This window comes from Heptranchias perlo, chromosome 38, assembly GCF_035084215.1.
Source record: "Heptranchias perlo isolate sHepPer1 chromosome 38, sHepPer1.hap1, whole genome shotgun sequence".
Lineage (NCBI taxonomy): Eukaryota > Metazoa > Chordata > Chondrichthyes > Hexanchiformes > Hexanchidae > Heptranchias > Heptranchias perlo.
Window position 1 is genome coordinate 6,464,603 of NC_090362.1, and position 18,954 is coordinate 6,483,556.

General features: G+C 40.8%; 1 protein-coding gene across 2 annotated transcripts in view; it reads left to right on the forward strand.

The window, feature by feature from the left end:
* The window catches only part of LOC137304686 (fibrillin-1-like), a 462,162-nt gene that overhangs the window by 365,073 nt on the left and 78,135 nt on the right, over positions 1-18,954 (forward strand). Inside the window, exons 32-39 of one of the 2 annotated variants that reach the window (XR_010958610.1) lie at positions 7,118-7,240; positions 8,228-8,350; positions 9,801-9,926; positions 11,274-11,396; positions 11,546-11,668; positions 12,629-12,790; positions 14,441-14,509; positions 14,618-14,733. Coding sequence is in view for 1 of the 2 variants with exons in the window: in XM_067973343.1 (XP_067829444.1) it covers positions 7,118-7,240; positions 8,228-8,350; positions 9,801-9,926; positions 11,274-11,396; positions 11,546-11,668; positions 12,629-12,790; positions 14,441-14,509; positions 14,618-14,743 (975 nt within the window). In the remaining variant the exon portion in view is untranslated. Of the gene's footprint in view, positions 1-7,117; positions 7,241-8,227; positions 8,351-9,800; positions 9,927-11,273; positions 11,397-11,545; positions 11,669-12,628; positions 12,791-14,440; positions 14,510-14,617; positions 14,744-18,954 lie in introns of both variants that reach the window. The other variant, XM_067973343.1, reaches the window with a different exon arrangement.

Below are 18,954 nucleotides of genomic sequence, written 5' to 3' on the forward strand. Positions count from 1 at the left end.
ACACTTGGAGGGCATTAATGGGATTGGACAAAGTCAGCATGGGTTTATGAAAGGGAAATCATGCTTAACAAATCTACTGGAGTTTTTTGAGGATGTAACTAGTAGAATAGATAGGGGAGAACCAGTGGATGTGGTGTACTTGGATTTTCAGATGGCTTTTGATAAGGTCCCACACAAGAGGTTAGTGTGCAAAATTAAAGCACATGGGATTGGGGGGAATATACTGGCATGGATTGAGAATTGGTTGACAGACAGGAAACAGAGTGTAGGAATAAACGGGTCTTTTTCCGGGTGGCAGGCAGTGACTAGTGGGGTACCGCAGGAATCAGTGCTTGGGCCACAGCTATTCACAATATATATCAATGATTTGGATGAGGGAACTAAATGTAACATTTCCAAGTTTGCAGACGACACAAAGCTGGGGTGGAATTTGAGCTGTGAGGAGGATGCAAAGAGGCTTCAATATGATTTAGACAAGTTGGGTGATTGGGCAAGAACATAGCAGATGCAGTATAACGTGGATAAATGTGAGGTTATCCACTTTGGTTGTAAAAACAGAAAGGCAGATTATTATCTGAATGGTGATAGATTGGGAAAAGGGGAGGTGCAACGAGACCTGGGTGTCCTTGTACACCAGTCGCTGAAAGCGAGCATTCAGGTGCAGCAAGCAGTTAAAAAGGCGAATGGTATGTTGGCCTTCATTGCAAGAGGATTTGAGTACAGGAGCAGGGATGTCTTACTGCGGTTATACAGGGCCGTGGTGATATCACATCTGGAGTTTTGTGTGCAGTTTTGGTCTCCTTATCTGAGGAAGCATGTCCTTGCCATGGAGGGAGTGCAACAAAGGTTTACCATACTGATTCCTGGGACGGCAGGACTGACGTATGAGGAGAGATTGGATCGACTAGGCCGATATTCACTCGAGTTCAGAAGAATGAGAGGTGATCTCATCGAAACATATAAAATTCTAACAGGACTAGACAGACTAGATGCAGGGAGGATGTTCCCGATGACTGGGGAGTCCAGAACCAGGGGTCACAGTCTCAGGATACGAGGTATGCCATTTAGAACCTAGATGAGGAGAAATTTCTTCACTCAGAGGGTGGTGAACCTTTGGAATTCTCTACCACAGAATTCAGTGGAGGCCAAGTCATTAGATGTATTCAAGAAGGCGATAGATATATTTCTTAATGCTAAAGGGATCAAGGGATATGGGAAAAAGCGAGAACAGGGTACTGAGTTAGACTATCAGCCATGATCATTTTGAATGTAGGAGCAGGCCCAAAGGGCTGAATGGCCTACTCTTGCTCCTATTTTCTATGTTTCTATGTATCTACGATAGGTGGTGCAGTGGGTTAGTGCTGCTTCTTTACATCTGAGACGCTGTCAGCTGTAAAAGTTAAGTGAAAGGATGTCAGATAGTACATTTTTGTCCATAATTCATTGCAAATTGCCATTGAATTGGTAGTCTCATTCAAAGATGCTATAACATTTGCTGGTGTAAAATTTCCCGCATTGCAGCAGAATGGGGTTGAGGCACATTGGAGAAAGATATAGCTTTAATGTGTATCTGTGCTGCACTTGATCTGGGAGAGCTTGATGCTGACTCTTGCTGCCATGGTGAGAGAATGTTTCATTCCTCAGCACTGACCTCTTTCACCTTAGTAAGTGGAAAAATTCACCAAAAAATACTTGCCACAAATAAAACACAAACCCTCATGTACTATTACTTTTTTTTTTCACAAATTGTAATTAAATGTGAATGCAACATATGTGTTGAATCATTGATGCTTATACTACAGCCTATACATCTGCTGCAACTTGAAGAAAAGATAAAGTAGACCTTGTTATAAAATGAATAAAGCCTTGATTTCCGCTTATATTTACCAACTGTATGATGGACCAAACACATGACGGTGACATAAATCTTGCATCCCATTGTTAACCTAATTATTTCTTCCTTTGAACTTGTCAGTTTGGAGTTCTTTGCTCCTGTTTATATTGATGTATTAACTTCAATTTTATTAAAGTAACTTACAAATTTGGAGGCTGTTTAAATATTTTAAATTATCTGTTTAAAGTTTGCATGATAATTAATATAAGTTGTTCATTACTTTAATAACTTCAATTGTACTAACAGCAAGTTAAGGAGTTTTTCCCTGAAGACCGTCTACTGTAAAAAAAATTACAAATCAAATTTGAACAAGGCATTGGCTTTATGTGCTAGGTCTGTCCATAAAGATTCCCTCGGACTCATACGTGGAAAGACTGATTTTTTTTTTATTCGTTCATGGGATGTGGGCGTCGCTGGCGCGGCCAGCATTTATTGCCCATCCCTAATTGCCCTTGAGAAGGTGGTGGTGAGCCGCCTTCTTGAAGCGCTGCAGTCCATGTGGTGAAGGTTCTCCCACAGTGCTGTTAGGAAGGGAGTTCCAGGATTTTGACCCAGTGATGATGAAGGAACAGCGATATATTTCCAAGTTGGGATGGTGTGTGACTTGGAGGGGAACGTGCAGGTGGTGTTGTTCCCATGTGCCTGCTGCTCTTGTCCTTCTAGGTGGTAGAGGTCGCGGGTTTGGGAGGTGCTGTCGAAGAAGCCTTGTCGAGTTGCTGCAGTGCATCCTGTGGATGGTACACACTGCAGCCACAGTGCACCGGTGGTGAAGGGAGTGAATGTTTAGGATGGTGGATGGGGTGCCAATCAAGCGGGCTGCTTTGTCCTGGATGGTGTCGAGCTTCTTGAGTGTTGTTGGAGCTGCACTCATCCAGGCAAGTGGAGAGTATTCCATCACACTCCTGACTTGTGCCTTGTAGATAGTGGAAAGGCTTTGGGGAGTCAGGAGGTGAGTCACTCGCAGCAGAATACCCAGTCTCTGACCTGCTCTTGTAGCCACAGTATTTATATGGCTGGTCCAGTTAAGTTTTTTTCAATGGTGACCCCCAGGATGTTGATGGTGGGGAATTCGGTGATGATAATGCCGTTGAATGTCATGGAGAGGTGGTTAGACTCTCTCTTGTTGGAGATGGTCATTGCCTGGCACTTGTCTGGCGCGAATGTTACTTGCCACTTATGAGCCCAAGCCTGGATGTTGTCCAGGTCATGCTGCATGCGGGCACGGACTGCTTCATTATCTGAGGGGTTGCGAATGGAACTGAACACTGTACAATCATCAGCGAACATACCCATTTCTGACCTTATGATAGAGGGAAGGTCACTGATGAAGCAGCTGAAGATGGTTGGGCCTAGGACACTGCCCTGAGGAACTCCTGCAGCAATGTTCTGGGGCTGAGATGATTGGCCTCCAACAACCACTACCATCTTCCTTTGTGCTGGGTATGACTCCAGCCACTGGAGAGTTTTCCCCCTGATTCCCATTTTACGATGGCTCTTTGGTGCCACACTTGGTCAAATGCTGCCTTGATGTCAAGGGCAGTCACTATAACCTCACCTCTGGAATTCAGCTCCATTGTCCATGTTTGGACCAGGGCTGTAATGAGGTCTGGAGCCGAGTGGTCCTGGCGGAACCCAAACTGAGCATCGGTGAGCAGGTTATTGGTGAGTAACTGCCGCTTGATAGCACTGTCGACGACACCTTCCATCACTTTGCTGATGATTGAGAGTAGACTGATGGGGTGGTAATTGGCCGGATTGGATTTGTCCTGCTTTTTGTGGACAGGACATACCTGGGCAATTTTCCACATTGTCGGGTAGATGTCAGTGTTGTAGCTGTACTGGAACAGCTTGGCTAGAGGCGCGGCTAATTCTGGAGCACAAGTCTTCAGCATTACAGCCGGGATGTTGTCGGGGCCCATAGCCTTTGCTGTATCCAGTGCATTCAGCCGTTTCTTGATATCGGGTGCTGTGAATCGAATTGTCTGAAGACTGGCTTCTGTGATGGTGGGGATATCGGGAGGAGGCCGAGTTGGATCATCCATTCGGCACTTCTGGCTGAAGGTGGTTGCAAATGCTTCGCCTTGTCTTTTGCACTCACGTGCTGGACTCTGCCATCATTGAGGATGGGGATGTTTACAGAGCCTCCTCCTCCCGTTAGTTGTTTAATTGTCCACCTCCATTCACGACTGGATGTGGCAGGACTGCAGAGCTTTGATCTGATCCGTTGATTGTGGAATTGCTTAGCTATGTCTATAGCATGTTGTTTCCGCTGTTTAGCATGCATGTAGTCCTGAGTTGTAGCTTCACCAGGTTAGCACCTCATTTTGAGGTATGCCTGGTGCTGCTCCTGGCATGCTCTTCTACACTCCTCATTGAACCAGGGTTGATCCCCTGGCTTGTTGGTAATGGTAGAGTGAGGAATATGCCGGGCCATGAGGTTACAGATTGTGCTTGAATACAATTCTGCTGCTGCTGATGGCCCACAGCGCCTCATGGATGCCCAGTTTTGTGAAGCTAGATCTGTTCTGAATCTGTCCCATTTAGCACGGTGATAGTGCCACACAGCATGTTGGATGGTGTCCTCAGTGCGAAGATGCGACTTCGTCTTCACGAGGACTGTGCGGTGGTCACTTCTACCAATACTGTCATGGACTGATGCATTTGCGACAGGTAGATTGGTGAGGACGAGGTCAAGTCAGTTTTTCCCTCTTGTTGGTTCGCTCACCACCTGCCGCAGGCCCAGTCTGGCAGCTATGTCCTTCAGGACTTGGCCAGCTCGGTCAGTAGTGGTGCTACCGAGCCACTCTTCCTGTACTTGATCAAAAGGTGTATCCTGGTTGAATTCAGCCAGGCAGCCAAACCAAACCAAGATATGTGCATCTAGCTGCTCTGGTGGATTACACATTCGGACATGTACGTTGATATGTTCACTTTAGTTAAGCCTGGATTAATTCTTCACACTACGTCCTGCCTTTCTGTTGTTCCAGGTGAGTGGCCAGTGAACAACATCTGAATAGGCATGAGCAGTACTTTGCACTTTTTTGCTTTTTTTCCCCCCTCTTCTCTTGATCTAAGTCGGACCCCAGTCCCTTCAAAGCTGTGAAAGAGCTAAACCCCTCCTAATCTGATGGACTGACTATGGCTGAAGCCTGTCGATCTCAACAGATCTACGACTTTTATATGTATAATGTTTGCTGATGTTTTAGTTACCGTGTGTGCATTTTATCTATGCATTTAGGTGCTGATTCTTGTACATCTTTATCAATTATTTTATCACTAAAAGGAGAATTTAGGAGATGTTTCCAAAAAGATAAAGCTTTGCTTTCAATTGGAATAAATATGCGATCCTTTCGGGTTAATGGTGTAAAAATATGCTTGCTAGTGTCATACTAATACTTATTATGTAGTGTATCCATTCAAACTTACAGCTAAAATGCAGTAGTAAATACTCAAAACCAGGATACAAAGTAGCAGTCCAATCATGGCTTCAGGTTATATCATCATGGCATTTTGAACACTGAGATGGCAGTACTGCTTTACATTCACTTACAAGTGTTTGTTGTTTGCAATCTATATCAGAGAAATAATTTTTCTCTTTAAAATAGCTTCTTCGACATGGACGTTTTCCAATGTTTGAATTTGACAAAGGATATTAACTTACTTCCAGAATATGTTTAACAGAACATGGTTGGAATTGGGAAATATAAAACTTTCTGGAAATGGATCCTTATTTCACTAAATTATACAAACTAGAATTACACTTTCTCTGAGGATAAGGTTTCAACCAAAAGAGAAGCACAGAGTATTTTTTGCTTTGCTGCCACAAATGCTGGAATTTTGGATTCTCAATCTCAAAGGCCACCATCTTTACTTCCCAAAGGAATTTTAGACCTGCTTCTGAAACAATTGCTGCATTGTTTCAAATGAAGTATTGATATGTGCTTTGTCTAAACCCATTGACAACAAGAAAATATTAGAATTCAAGTGGTTTTGTTCTGTGCTTGATCCATTTCAAAACTGTAACTATACATTGGGTCTTTCATATTAGTTGCCTTTTAATTCAGATTCTGAGAGCCAACTACCTGTGTTTCTGCTGTTAAATCTGTTTTCCACAGACCAGTGGCAGATTTGTAGACCCAAGTCTGTTGTCGGGCTATGGAAAGCAGATTTAACATAATTACCAGGAGCCAGCTCCCGACTGCCAGACTTATTAAATCTGAATTAAAAGATCAAGATATAAGCACTGCCTTTGTAGCTTTTTAAAGAGATTTGGTAATGCATTCAGGTGCTCATTACCACTACCCATAGGTAACGATCTGAGGGTTATATAGGATCAGCCATGCTGATGGTTTGGTTTCACTTAACTTGTGATGGAAATTACCACAAAGCAGTGAGTATTGAATCAATTGACTAATTTTAAAAGTGTAAAACGCTTCTGAACTTGGGGTCAACTATTGGCCATGGGCTTAGATCTAACCCTCGAGTGTGGTAGATATAAGGTCTTAAGTGCTGAATGGCACAAATGGAAAATAGACATGAAGGATTGAAATGCCTCATCCAGCAACGAACAATAATGGACATATCTGGAAGATGAGAAAAGTAGCCTTTTCCTGTTCTTAAACTTCTTGTACATGTTATGTACCTGAAAGTCCAAGAGCAATCTGAAACCTGTTTCTCTTTCCTTAAATGAAGGCAAGTGGCTATTTAGACAAGGAGGGAAAGAACAGGGACAAAAGAAACTAATAATACCGAAGTGTAGTAAAACTATAGAATATATAGCAACAAAACTCTGAGTAATGGACACAGTGGTAGTAATAAAATTAGGTTTAAAAAGTAACCTTAAAGAAATTTATTTCTGCTAATTCCATTATATGTCTTATTGGTTTGTTAAAGTGCATTTGAAAATGTAATCTAAATTATTTTAAAGGGATATTACCATCGTGAAAAAGTGTTTGGCAAACTTTTTATTATTTATTTACGAGAAACCTTGTTGAACCTAATCATTGTGGTGTGAGTGTGGTATCGTGACAAACAATTCTCACCAAGTTCTTCTCCCTCTCTTTAAAAAAAAGTTTAAACTTCTTCATAAAGATGGTACCTCTTTAACTAAATGGGTTCTAAACCCATATTTAAGATTTCATTCACTAAGTGGTATATACTCTTAACACAACCCGCTGCCGTACTCTTCTATATTTTCTTACTGGAATTTTTTTTCTGTTACAGATATTAATGAATGCGAGATTGGTGCGCATAATTGTGACAGACATGCTATATGTACAAATACGCCAGGAAGCTTCAAGTGTGCCTGTGCAGATGGCTGGTCAGGAAATGGTATCAAATGTTCTGGTGAGTGTTTTTGTTAAAGGATGAGCAAGATTTAATTATGAACCAGTGGTGGGGGGGGGGGGGGGGAAGAGGGAAATTCATATTCTTGACTGCTTACTTTCAAATTTTCAGTTTCTTAACAGCTGGCCCTGTGTTTTTATTTAATTTTACATTTGAATATTTCAAAGAGTTATCACCTACATGTATATAAAGGCCACTACAGCCCTACCAGAAATGAACAGAGAATGACACAAGTAGTGCCCCAGTTCTTGTGAGGTCAGGATTATAGTTATTCCTACCAGAGTTGTTTTTTAAGTTTATTTCCTAGTACAAAATTGAAATGTTTGGTACTGGAAGCTCCCCTGCATGGAGCAGTCCGGCATCTGGCCTCAAATAGTATCTTCATTGTGGTATGGTTTATGAAATCATTACAATCATGGATCAATAACACTTAAATAGCATTAAAATTCAGCATGGAGCTTCAAAGATTTTTCATATCAGTTATCCAAGGATGTAGTACCATAATTAGTACTGGTCCTTACCTTTAAACTCTTATAAAACACCTGACTGAACTTCACTGCTGTTTAAATGTTATTGATCCACCAGTATTGTGATTTCAGGAAGACAGGAAATTGTTCCACAACAAATATCCAATTGCTATAACCTGAGAACTGCAGTTTTGTTATCTTAAAAAATGGGCAATGTAATGATTTTTATAGCTATGTCTCACTTGTTGGCATTTGTACCAATAACTTTTGAATCGCTGCAGCAGATTAAGTCACAAAAAAAAATCCCAATCTATTATTTTCGTGTACTTTAATTCCAAATGGGATCAAATCACTCCAAAGATTAACTTTGCCTTTGATGACAAAATGGTGCTGAATATTATCTAGACTGAAATATAGACTGATCAGAATGAACGTTGCATGAAGTCAGTCAGAGGAATTCTGAAACCACTATTATTTTGAATGCTTTTTGCACTAACCATGTATTATTTTATTTGCAAAGATGTGGATGAGTGTTCAAATGGAACCCATAAATGCAGCCCTACTGCTGAATGCATGAACACAGATGGGTCGTACCGATGTATGTGTAAAGAGGGTTACAAAGGTGATGGCATGTTTTGTACAGGTAAGTCCAAAGATGAAATACTTTTTTTTTACTTATTATCCTGCTTGAATTCAACATTTATCGATATAATTCATTCATGTGTTTATCCCTTAATATACAAGACGGTATTTTTCTTATTTTGTAAGACTTCACATTAAAGTAGACAAATGAAGGTTTCTTGTCCATCAAAGTCATTATTGCATCAATAGCTTCCACTTAAATAGCACCTTTAGTGTAATAAATGGCACAAAGCACGTCACAGAGCTGAAGCCGAACTGTGATAGGAGAAAAGTTAAAGGAGATGACCAGAAATGTGGTCAAAGAGATAAGTTTGAGGAGGCATTTGAACAAGAGGAAAGAGGTAGCAAGGTGAAGGGTTTAGGGAGGATTTCCAGAATGTGGTTCAAGATGGTTAAAAGCTCTGTGATTGAAGCTGAAGCAGAGAAGGCCAAAGTCACAAAAGCATATAGAGTGATAGAAGGTTGCAGAGATAGGCAAAGGTATGGCTGTGGTCGGAATTATAGATAAGGACAAGGTATATGAATTTGTTGTGCTGTGGGCCAAGGAGTTTAGCAAGGACAAGGGTGATAGGACATTAGGGTACGGTGAGGTTGCAGTTTTGGATGAGTGATAGATTTCGCAGGATTAAACTCAGAAGGGCAGCAACGGGACCATTGAAATTGTCAAGCCTGTTGGTGACAAGGTTGTGGATAAGAGCTTCAGTAGCAGAAGGAATGATTGTAGGGACAGAAGCAAGTGATATTGCAGTGGATGTAATTTTTCTGCCATAAAAATTAATATTTATGTAGACAGATTACCTTTATTTCTCCTCCACAGTTAATATTTACTGCTTAGGATCAAGAAACTATAATGGATTATTTGATTTCTTAGTACTGTTGTTAAAACGTTCAGTCTATGTTAAACCATTTCTTGAATCTTTTCATAATCCCCATTATTTTAAATGTCACCCTTAAAATTCCGGCACTCAAAGATGGATTATTGCCCTTGAAAAATTGCCTGGAAAGCTTTGAGGCACAATTTTTAAACACAGAGCTTGATATTTATCACATGATAACATCTTTTCTTTTTGAAAACATCACCATTGGCTTCCCTACTGATTCAATGAATAGCTGAGCCACACAGACCAGGAAGATTCCAGGCTTGGTCCATAGTCTGTGCTGAATTAACTGATCTAAGCTGGGGAAGCATTAAGGATACTAAAATTGGCCTCAGTGCCCAGGATACAAAGGAGAAAATTGACCAAGGTTCCCATTCCTGATGGGAGTGCACGCGACTGAACAATAATAACTTCCAAACATCCCAAATTTGAGTCTAAGAAAGGATCAATCTGTAAACTTTTCTTCCTGTCTCCTCCCTCAGAATAAAATGTGCTTTTCAATTTTTTTATATATATATATAGTATAGGAATTCATTGTTTTCAATATTTTTTCTACTTTTTCATATGTCACAGACATTGACGAATGTGCTGAAAATGTAAACTTTTGTGAAAATGGCCACTGCTTAAACACTCCTGGAGGTTACCGTTGTGAATGCGACATGGGCTTCACACCGACTGTGGATGGCAGGGCATGTCAAGGTATGTGCCTCAGGCTTTTACATTGCGGCTTGAATAATGCTTATGTCATATGTGATTTTGTGATTAGGATATTTTTGCTACAATAAACATATTGGGGGCGATTTTAACGCCCAAGAACGGGTGGGTTGGGAGCGGGTGGGAGTTGATAATAGTTGTTTTTTTGGGTAATTATTGTCAGTGGTGCAGCACATTGAAGCACCAGTGCCTTGAATTATGAAATCAGTTCCCTCATTCTACTGAGTTATTGGTGGAGAGGTGCTGAGCAAGGTCAGGCGCTTTGAAATCGAGGGAAAATCAGAGATAAGGTTAATATTTAGATTGCACTTGCACTTATTTCCTGGCAGTTGATTCAGCCCTGGAGGTAGGTCACCAACCCACCACCTGGATCATAGGTAATGTGTGAACCTGAAGATATCAAATGGGAGGAAAAAAGAGAAAAAAATAAGAGGGCAAATACCCTAAAAAGACTGTTTATTAGGAAACAGTTCAGTACAATATGTTGACAATTAGCATCAGCTTCTCCAGGTTTAATTGTTACTGTTTTCAGGCAAATGCTGAACAATTTATAGCATTCCTATGGAGCTGACTATTAAAACGACCTCAGCATTATTTATTAGACATTGCAACACCAAATTATTCTGGTACTTTCATTAAACCAAATATTTTTTTTCCACATATTTCATGGGTAAGTCAATTTAAGGGTCTGAATATATCATCAATTTGTGGCGATATTGGAACCCTTAAGATGTTTAAATATATTTTCAAGACTTACTACTGCTCAAAGACAAGTGGGCACATCTAATTTTGTTGGAGCAAAATCCGGAAGCTCTGGAACAAGATTATTTAATTTTCATGTTTTGTAAGCACACTCTCACAGGTGGCTCAATCGTAACAAGTCCATCCATTGTCATAAATGATCAAAATCGATCTCTGTTCCTCTGTATGCCTATGGTTCTCTTCGCATTCTGTTCATATATATCTGTCTGTCTATTAAATGCTCATGTGTAGCATAAACACCGGCATAGATCAGTTGGACCAAATGGCCTGTTTCTGTGCTGTAGTTCTGATGTATTAATCTGTCTAGCTATCTATCATCTATAACTGTGATTCTCTTCTTGCTATTCTGTCATATCTGAGATAACAGTTTTCTAGCTACAGTGTTACAGCCTGTTTTGCCCTGCCCCATAAACGCAATTTAACTAAAATGTTTTCTAGTATATCCGCTTCTGTATCTCAAAAGTTTTTATGAAAGCATAAGTGAACATCTTGGATTTAAAACCACAATAAATACTTCAGTATGTTTTAAATGGCTATCTTTAGTGAGTTCTTTATGACCTTTTTTCCCAGATATTGATGAATGTTCATTCCCTGACATTTGTGTGTTTGGAAGATGTCAGAATCTTCCAGGACTCTTCAGATGTGAATGTGATTTGGGCTATGAACTAGACAGAAGTGGCGGTAACTGCACAGGTAAAATGTTGCTTTCCTTTGGTAATATTGTTATTATATTATTTCTCAAATATTTGGAACAACAAAGTGGCTAAGTAATGAAAGTTTCAATGATTTTCAGACTTATGACTAGAAAACATTATCCAGGTAATTTTGGAAATCTTTTGCAGATGTCAATGAGTGTGCAGATCCAGTTAATTGCATCAATGGAATTTGTGTTAACACCCCTGGAAGCTATGTCTGCAACTGCCCATCTGAATTTGAGCTGAACCCAACCGGTGTGGGATGTGTTGGTACGTTACAATTCATTTTATATTAATTGCATTGAACAGTTGGGATTGATGAAAGGGTAACAATAGCCCCAAAGGTACCTATAACAAACAAATGGGAAAACTGCACACTTTACAGGAAAATTATCAGTGAGCTGAATATATTTAAGAAGGAGCTAGATAGATTTCTAGACACAAAAGACCTCAAGGGGTATGGGGAGAGAGCGGGAATATGGCATGCCAAGCAAAGGTGGATGCATCCCCACAGGGAGGGGGGAAATTTAGTGATGTAAAGTTGTACCGAGGTCACACTCACAAATTTCCTGATGGCTGATTTCAGAGAAACACTGCAGGTAGCCCGGGAAGCAGGCAATCAACCTGACCTCCCAGCCAAGGATAATCTACACCGCATAGAGAACCGAGAGTAGAATAGGTAAAAAATATCTTTTTCAGGTCACTTATTTGGGAGCAGCAAGTGATGGTAGCTTGTGATAGAATCAGGTCTCCAATGCAGCTGTGATGCATCATTAGGCCCCAGAAGCCATTTTTGTGATATAATAGGGGATGTAGGAGTGGATAAAATTAAAAAAGAAAAGTTAAAACTGTGTATTTATTTATCGTTATGGTTGTGCTAGTTGGTGACTTTCAACAGTGCCTTTTCTAGGTCTGTGCAATTTAGAGCTGTGATTAGTTTCTAACTCTTTCATTCAATTTTCAGTAGCTATTCAGTATTAACTATGATGACATTAAAGCTGCTGCTCCCTATTAGGTTTATGCATACAATTCTAGAAGAACTAATTAGCTAGGTAATTCAGTTAGCCAACATAATCGTAATATAATGTTCGTGGACCACAGCTAACCTTGGAAATCCTTATTGAGTAATATGCAGAATGTGTTTCAAAGACATTTCCCTTCTACAAAGTACTTAATGTTTTCAGTAGCAAAATGGATTAATGTTTGTAAATGATGTATTTTATTATATAGATCCTCGATTGGGCAAGTGCTTCTTGGAATATTCATTTCGTGGAGATATCACCCTTTCTTGCAACAATGAGATTGGAGTTGGAGTTTCAAGAGCATCTTGTTGCTGTTCCTTGGGCAGAGCCTGGGGTTTTCCATGTGAACTGTGTCCCCCTATCAATTCATGTAAGAGTTCAGAGGATGCTTTTAGGCTATTTTCTATCCACTTTCTTTGAGAAATAAGGCAGTATTTCAAAAGTACTTAATATTATTAATATGGTAACAGTTTATTGACAGATAATTAACAAATCTGTTTACCACCATTTTGTGGTATTGTACTGTTTAATGACATATTTGTTGAAGCTTTATAAAATACTGGTTCGGCCACAACTGGAGTATTGCGTCCAATTCTGGGCACCGCACTTTAGGAAGGATGTGAAGGCCTTTGAGAGGGTGCAAAAAAGATTTACTAGATTGGTTCCAGCGATCAGGGACTTCAGTTACATGGATAGACTGGAGAAGCTGGGGTTGTTCTCCTTAGAGCAGAGAAGGTTAAGAGGAGATTTGATAGAAGTGTTCAAAATCATGACTGGTTTAGATAAAGTAAATAAAGAGAAACTGTTCCCATTGGCAGAAGGGTTGAGAACCAGAGGACACAGATTTAAGGTGATTGGCAAAAGAACCAAAGATGACGTGAGGAAAAACTTTTTACACAGCGAGTAGGAATGCATTGCCTGAAAGGGTGGTGGATGCAGATTCAGTCATAGCTTTCAAAAAGGGATTGGATAAATATTTGAAGTGAAAAAATTTGCGGGGCTAAGGGGAAATGGGACTAACTGGATTGCCCTTACAAAGAGCCAGCACAGGCTTGATGGGCTAAATGGCCTCCTTCTGTGCTGTAATGATTCTATGATATTTTAAATTACTCCAGTTTTCTTCATAATAATATAGCTCTTGCTCATTAAAATTGCAAAATAAGTACTTGTGTGATGGAAGAGTATCAAAGAGACTTCATTTCCTTTATAGTCGTGCTTCCAAATAGTGGAAAGCTTTATGATCCCTATCTTTAGATCAGTTTAAATTTTTAAAAATCCAAAATGTACGCTTCGAGCACCATGGATGTGTTTACTCATCCAGTGATGAGTATAGTGACCCACAATAGCAATCCTTCCAGGTTTGGATGTGTATTTACATGATAATGAAAGATCTAGTTACAAAAAAGTCAGTCTTAAAAATCTAGGCTTTCAGATGGCTGAATATCTCCCTTTGATACCCAGTTTTCAACCAATGAAAACCTTTTTAAAGAAAAGAAATGCTTCCATCACCAAAATGGATAGTAGGAGCATGGAGGCAGAAGAATTAAAACAAAGGAACGCTTTTAATCTCAAGACAGTTAGAGTGAATAGAGTAGACTATATTTGTTAGCGAAAGAGAGAATAGGAGCAAATAAAGGGATGGTTAGCGAGTATATATGAAATGTTCAAAGTTTATTGTTTCATCGTAGTTACGGGTCAGTAAACAGTAATGAAGCTATCTATGGTTGAATATTTCACTACTGTAAAATTAGGGTGTTTTTCAGAGTCGAAGTGAACAAACTGAAAACAAACCAAAATTGGTCAGTCCAAGGAGACGGATGTTTCCCTAAACTTGTCAGTAATCGTTTAAGGCTTAAAAATATAGGTGACCAGGATTTAAATCATTAGTCCATTAGTATAAATTATTTGATTTGCTCCCAATTTAAAGCATATTGCCAATTTATAGCTTTAAAAATGTATAGGTTTTTTATTTATATTTGGGTTCCTCATAACAGGCTGAACTAGTTATTTTTTTTTACAGCTGACTACAAAACTCTTTGTCCTGGAGGAGAAGGTTTTCGTCCTAACCCCATCACAGTTATACTGGAGGGTAACTACTCATGCCTTTTTGTAAATAACATTTTGAATGTTACACAATGTGAACAGTCTCTCTGTGTTGTTAACAGCACATCCAGTTATCTGTTACTGTTTTCTACAGATATTGATGAATGTAAAGAATTACCCGGACTATGTCAAGGAGGAACATGTGTCAACACATTCGGTAGCTTCCAGTGTGAATGTCCACGTGGTTTCTATTTGAATGAAGAAACCAGAGTATGTGAAGGTATATTTACTGAAGTGTGACAGTCACACTTATAGCTTTAATATTTTCCTTGTTTCATTAGTTTTTATTTACAAACAAGCATTGTTAGTGTATTTGTAGACCATATGAATCCATTTTCTGTATGCTGCTTCTCAGGGATAAAACGGGTCATAAACCAGAATCTGAAGATCTTGAGCGGAGGAAGTTGCAACCATAGATAGGGAATAAATAATACTCAGAGGTTAGTGCATTGCAACTGGGTCTCCTTCAGGGCTAGGAGATCGATGTAGGATTTCATAGATGGAAGGCACTAACAGCGTGATAATGTACTGTACTGGAACAACAGCATGCAGTGCCGCTGACTGGTTGGGCATGTGCTTAACGTCCAGCATCACTGAGTTCCTGATCTCAGCAGTGCTGCTGCGAGAAAATGCTGAGTAGAAGCCATAGAGTAATTTCTGCAATCCAACACTCCCAACCCTGTGCTTTGCCAGACAGGAGCACAGATTGGTAAATTGGGGCTACAGTGTTATGGCTCTGTCTCTAACTGTACTCCCATGTAGAAAGACAGCACTGGGCGCACAGGATCCATTGAATGAACCATTATATGTCTCCTGGGGGAAGGGGGTAAGCTAGAGAAAGGCTGCTTTCATGCACTTCTTAGTGGCCTGGTGAAAAAGATATTGGCAGAGGCCTAGGAACAGTTAGTAAGTGAGCAAACTGGGGTGAAGATGGAGAGTTCCTATTCTCAAAAGAAAAATAGTAGGGAGTTAAACTATGAGATTACTCAGAAGATTGTACAATACCCTGAATGCACTGAGAGAGTGTTTAAATTTTATGTGGATTTTTAATCATCTATAGTCTGGAAATTGCTATTGGCATAATGGTGAATGTCACATTTCATGTCCAATTTCCACTTGTTCTGAAATTGTAGTACCAGTTTTGGTTCGCTGTGCGACTCTGTGCCTAAATTGGGCATTATACTTGTGCTCGTTATTTCCAGGATTACTGGTGATTAATAAGGAAGCTTACAAATTTCCGATCTCCACACATCACATAGGCAATGGACTCCTTGCACCCATATGAAATGGATGGTATAGCTAATGCAGATTCTTACACCTCAGGATCTAAAAGGGAACTGCTGCTGACAGCAAATTCAGTACAATGAAGATTTTTTTCACCATTATCATGCCTTTTGACAAAGTAGGGAAGCAGAGTAGGGTTACCAGACATGTCAGATTGGCAGTTTCAGCCAATTTGTTGTCTATGGATGCTTCAAGAAGTGACTGCTTTATTCAGGAAGGGCAACACTTTTTTCATCTCCTTTCCCACTGACCAGCAACATGTCAGGCCTGCACAATTCTGCAGATGGTTGACTTTCCTAAGGCATAAGAAATGAATGATGACATAGACACGTGGCCCAGCCATAATGCAATGGCCTACGTAGATTCATAGAATGGTTAAGGTACAAAAGGAGACCATTCAGCCTATCGAGCCCATGCTGGCTCTTCATAAGAGCAATCCAGTTAGTCCCATTCCCATGTTCTTTCCCCGTAGCCCTGCAATTTTTTTCCCTTCAAGTATTTATCTAATTCCTTTTTGAAAGCCACGTTTGAATCTGCTTCCACCATCCTTTCAGGCAGCGCATTCCAGATCATAACTACTCGCTGCGTAAAAAAGTTTTTCCTCATGTCGCCTTTGATTCTTTTGCCAATCGCCTTACATCTGTGTCCTGTGATTCTCGACCCTTCCGCCAATGAGAACAGTTTTTCTTTATTTACTTTATCTAAACCAGTCATGACTTTGAACACTTCGATCAAATCTCCTCTCAACCTTCTCTGCTCTAAGGAGAACAACCCCAGCTTCTCCAGTCTATCCAAGTAACTGAAGTCCCTGATCCCTGGAATCATTCCAGTAAATCTTGTCTGCACCCTCTCTTAGGCCTACACATTCTTACTAAAGTGAGGTGCCCAGAATTGGACACGACTCCTGTTGTAGCCGCACCAGTGTTTTATAAAGGTTCGACATAACATCCTTACTTTAATGCTCTATGTCTCTATTTATAAAGCCCAGGATCCCGTATGCTTTTTTAACCGCTTTTTCAACCTGTCATGCCACCTTCAAAGATTTGTGCACATATACCTCCAGGTCTCTCTGTTCCTGCACCCTCTTTAGAATTGTATCTCTCTTCGTTCTTCCTGCCAAAATGTATCACCTTGCCCTTCTCTGCGTTAAATTTCATCTGCCATGTGCCCGCCCATGCCACCGGCCTATGTCCTCTTGAAGTTTATTACTATCCTCCTCATTGTTTACTACACTTCCAAATTTTGTGTAATTTGCAAATTTTGAAATTGTGCCCTGTACACCCAAGTCCAATTCATCAATATATATCAAAAAAAAGCAGTGGTCCTAGTACCAACCCCTGGGGAACACCACTGTATGCCTTCCTCCAGTCCGATAAACAACCGTTCACCGCTACTTTGTTTCCTATCACTTAGCCAGTTTTGTATCCATGCTGCCCCATTTATTCCATGGGCTTCAATTTTGCTGACAAGCCTATTATCAAACACCTTTTGGAAGTCCATGTACACAACATCAAATACATTGCCCTCTGCTACCTCATCAAAAACTCAATCAAGTTAGTTAAACACAATGGGGGTTAAATTGAATCCGGGCACAGGCATCACGGTGCACGATTAACCCGCATCCAGTGGTTCCGATGCAGGCAGCACGAGACATTTGTGTTGCCTCCTCACTTACCTCAGCAAAGCGCAGCAATCAGGCCTTGCACCAGGTTTGCTCTTCTCACCAGCAGGGGGGGGGGGCCAAATATCGTGTGATTTGCTCACACCTCTTAAAGGCAGCCTGCACCTCTTATTTGCAAAAAATAAGATACAGGTCCGCACGGAGTCTGAACAGAGATCAGACATCACACACGTAAAACACAGATGTAGGTCCCATTCCTATGTTTACAAACTGTAATAAAGGTTGCGCACTACTAAATCCCACATCCTCCAAACTGCATGCCAGACTTCACCACTCTGCCGATCTGAGTTTGTACCAGGCCTGTGAGAGTGTGTGCACCAAGATTCTCTGCTGTTGCACTAGAGGCCTTGGTGCAAGTGGTGGACAGAAGGAGGAGCATCCTATATCTGCAGTGGGGGGGGGGAACAAGAGGCCCTCCATACATATGCTCAAGAGGCAGTAGGGGACGCAGTCAATGCCAGGCGCATAGCACCTTGAACATGGATGCAGTGCAGGAAGAGGTTCAATGCTTTGACACGAGTCATCAAGGTGAGTGAGGCCAACTGTCAAGTGACATCTCCTACCAACTCCACCACCTGCTGAATTCACTACTCCACACACTACAACCCCATCATCTACCTACCAACAAATTCTTTCAGTCAGTACACAACTTCTTCTAATCAAATGCTTCCTCTCACCCTCACACATTACCACTGTTGCAAGCTGCTCACCCATAACCCACAGGTCACACGCACTGGCAGCTATTCAACCATGACAGGCCCATCACCCAGATATCCTGCAGGACACTCTCTAACACACTTCTCACTTTCTTGCAGGAGAGGGCGGCGCATAACAGGAGGTGGCAGTGGCATTTAGCCCCTAGAGCCTGTTCCGCCATTTAGTGAGATCATGGTTGATCTGTAACCTAACTCCATATACCCACTTTAGCTACATACCCCTAAATACCCTTGATTCACAGAAATCCATCAATCACAGATTTAAAATTAACAATTGAGCTAGCATCAACTGCTGTTTGCAGAAGAGCATTGCAAATTTCTCCCACCCTTTGCGTGTAGAAGCGTTTCCTAACTTCAGTCCTGCAAGTCCTGGCTCTAAATGTTAGGCTATGTCCCCTCATCCAAGTGTTCAAGTGTAGGAGACTTCCAAAAACAGGTACGAATGCATCAGTAGCCAAAAGCAATAATCCATCAACTAACCTGTAAATCCCGCATGGTCCCTTTAAATAGAGCTGGTGGGGGGTCTTCCCCACTGTCTAAGACATGTTCTGGTGTTCATGGTTAAGACAATTCATTGAGTGGAGTGTTAAGTGCCAAAATGGTGTCTTATGACTTTAAATAAGCGTTGCACACTGATTTAATGCATGCACTCCCTACTTTTTATGCTGCCGGTGTTCGTTATCTATGCGTGCATCAAATCCTTTACCAAGATGGCGTCCGGCACACGTAATGCTAGAAGCGGCGCGTGCA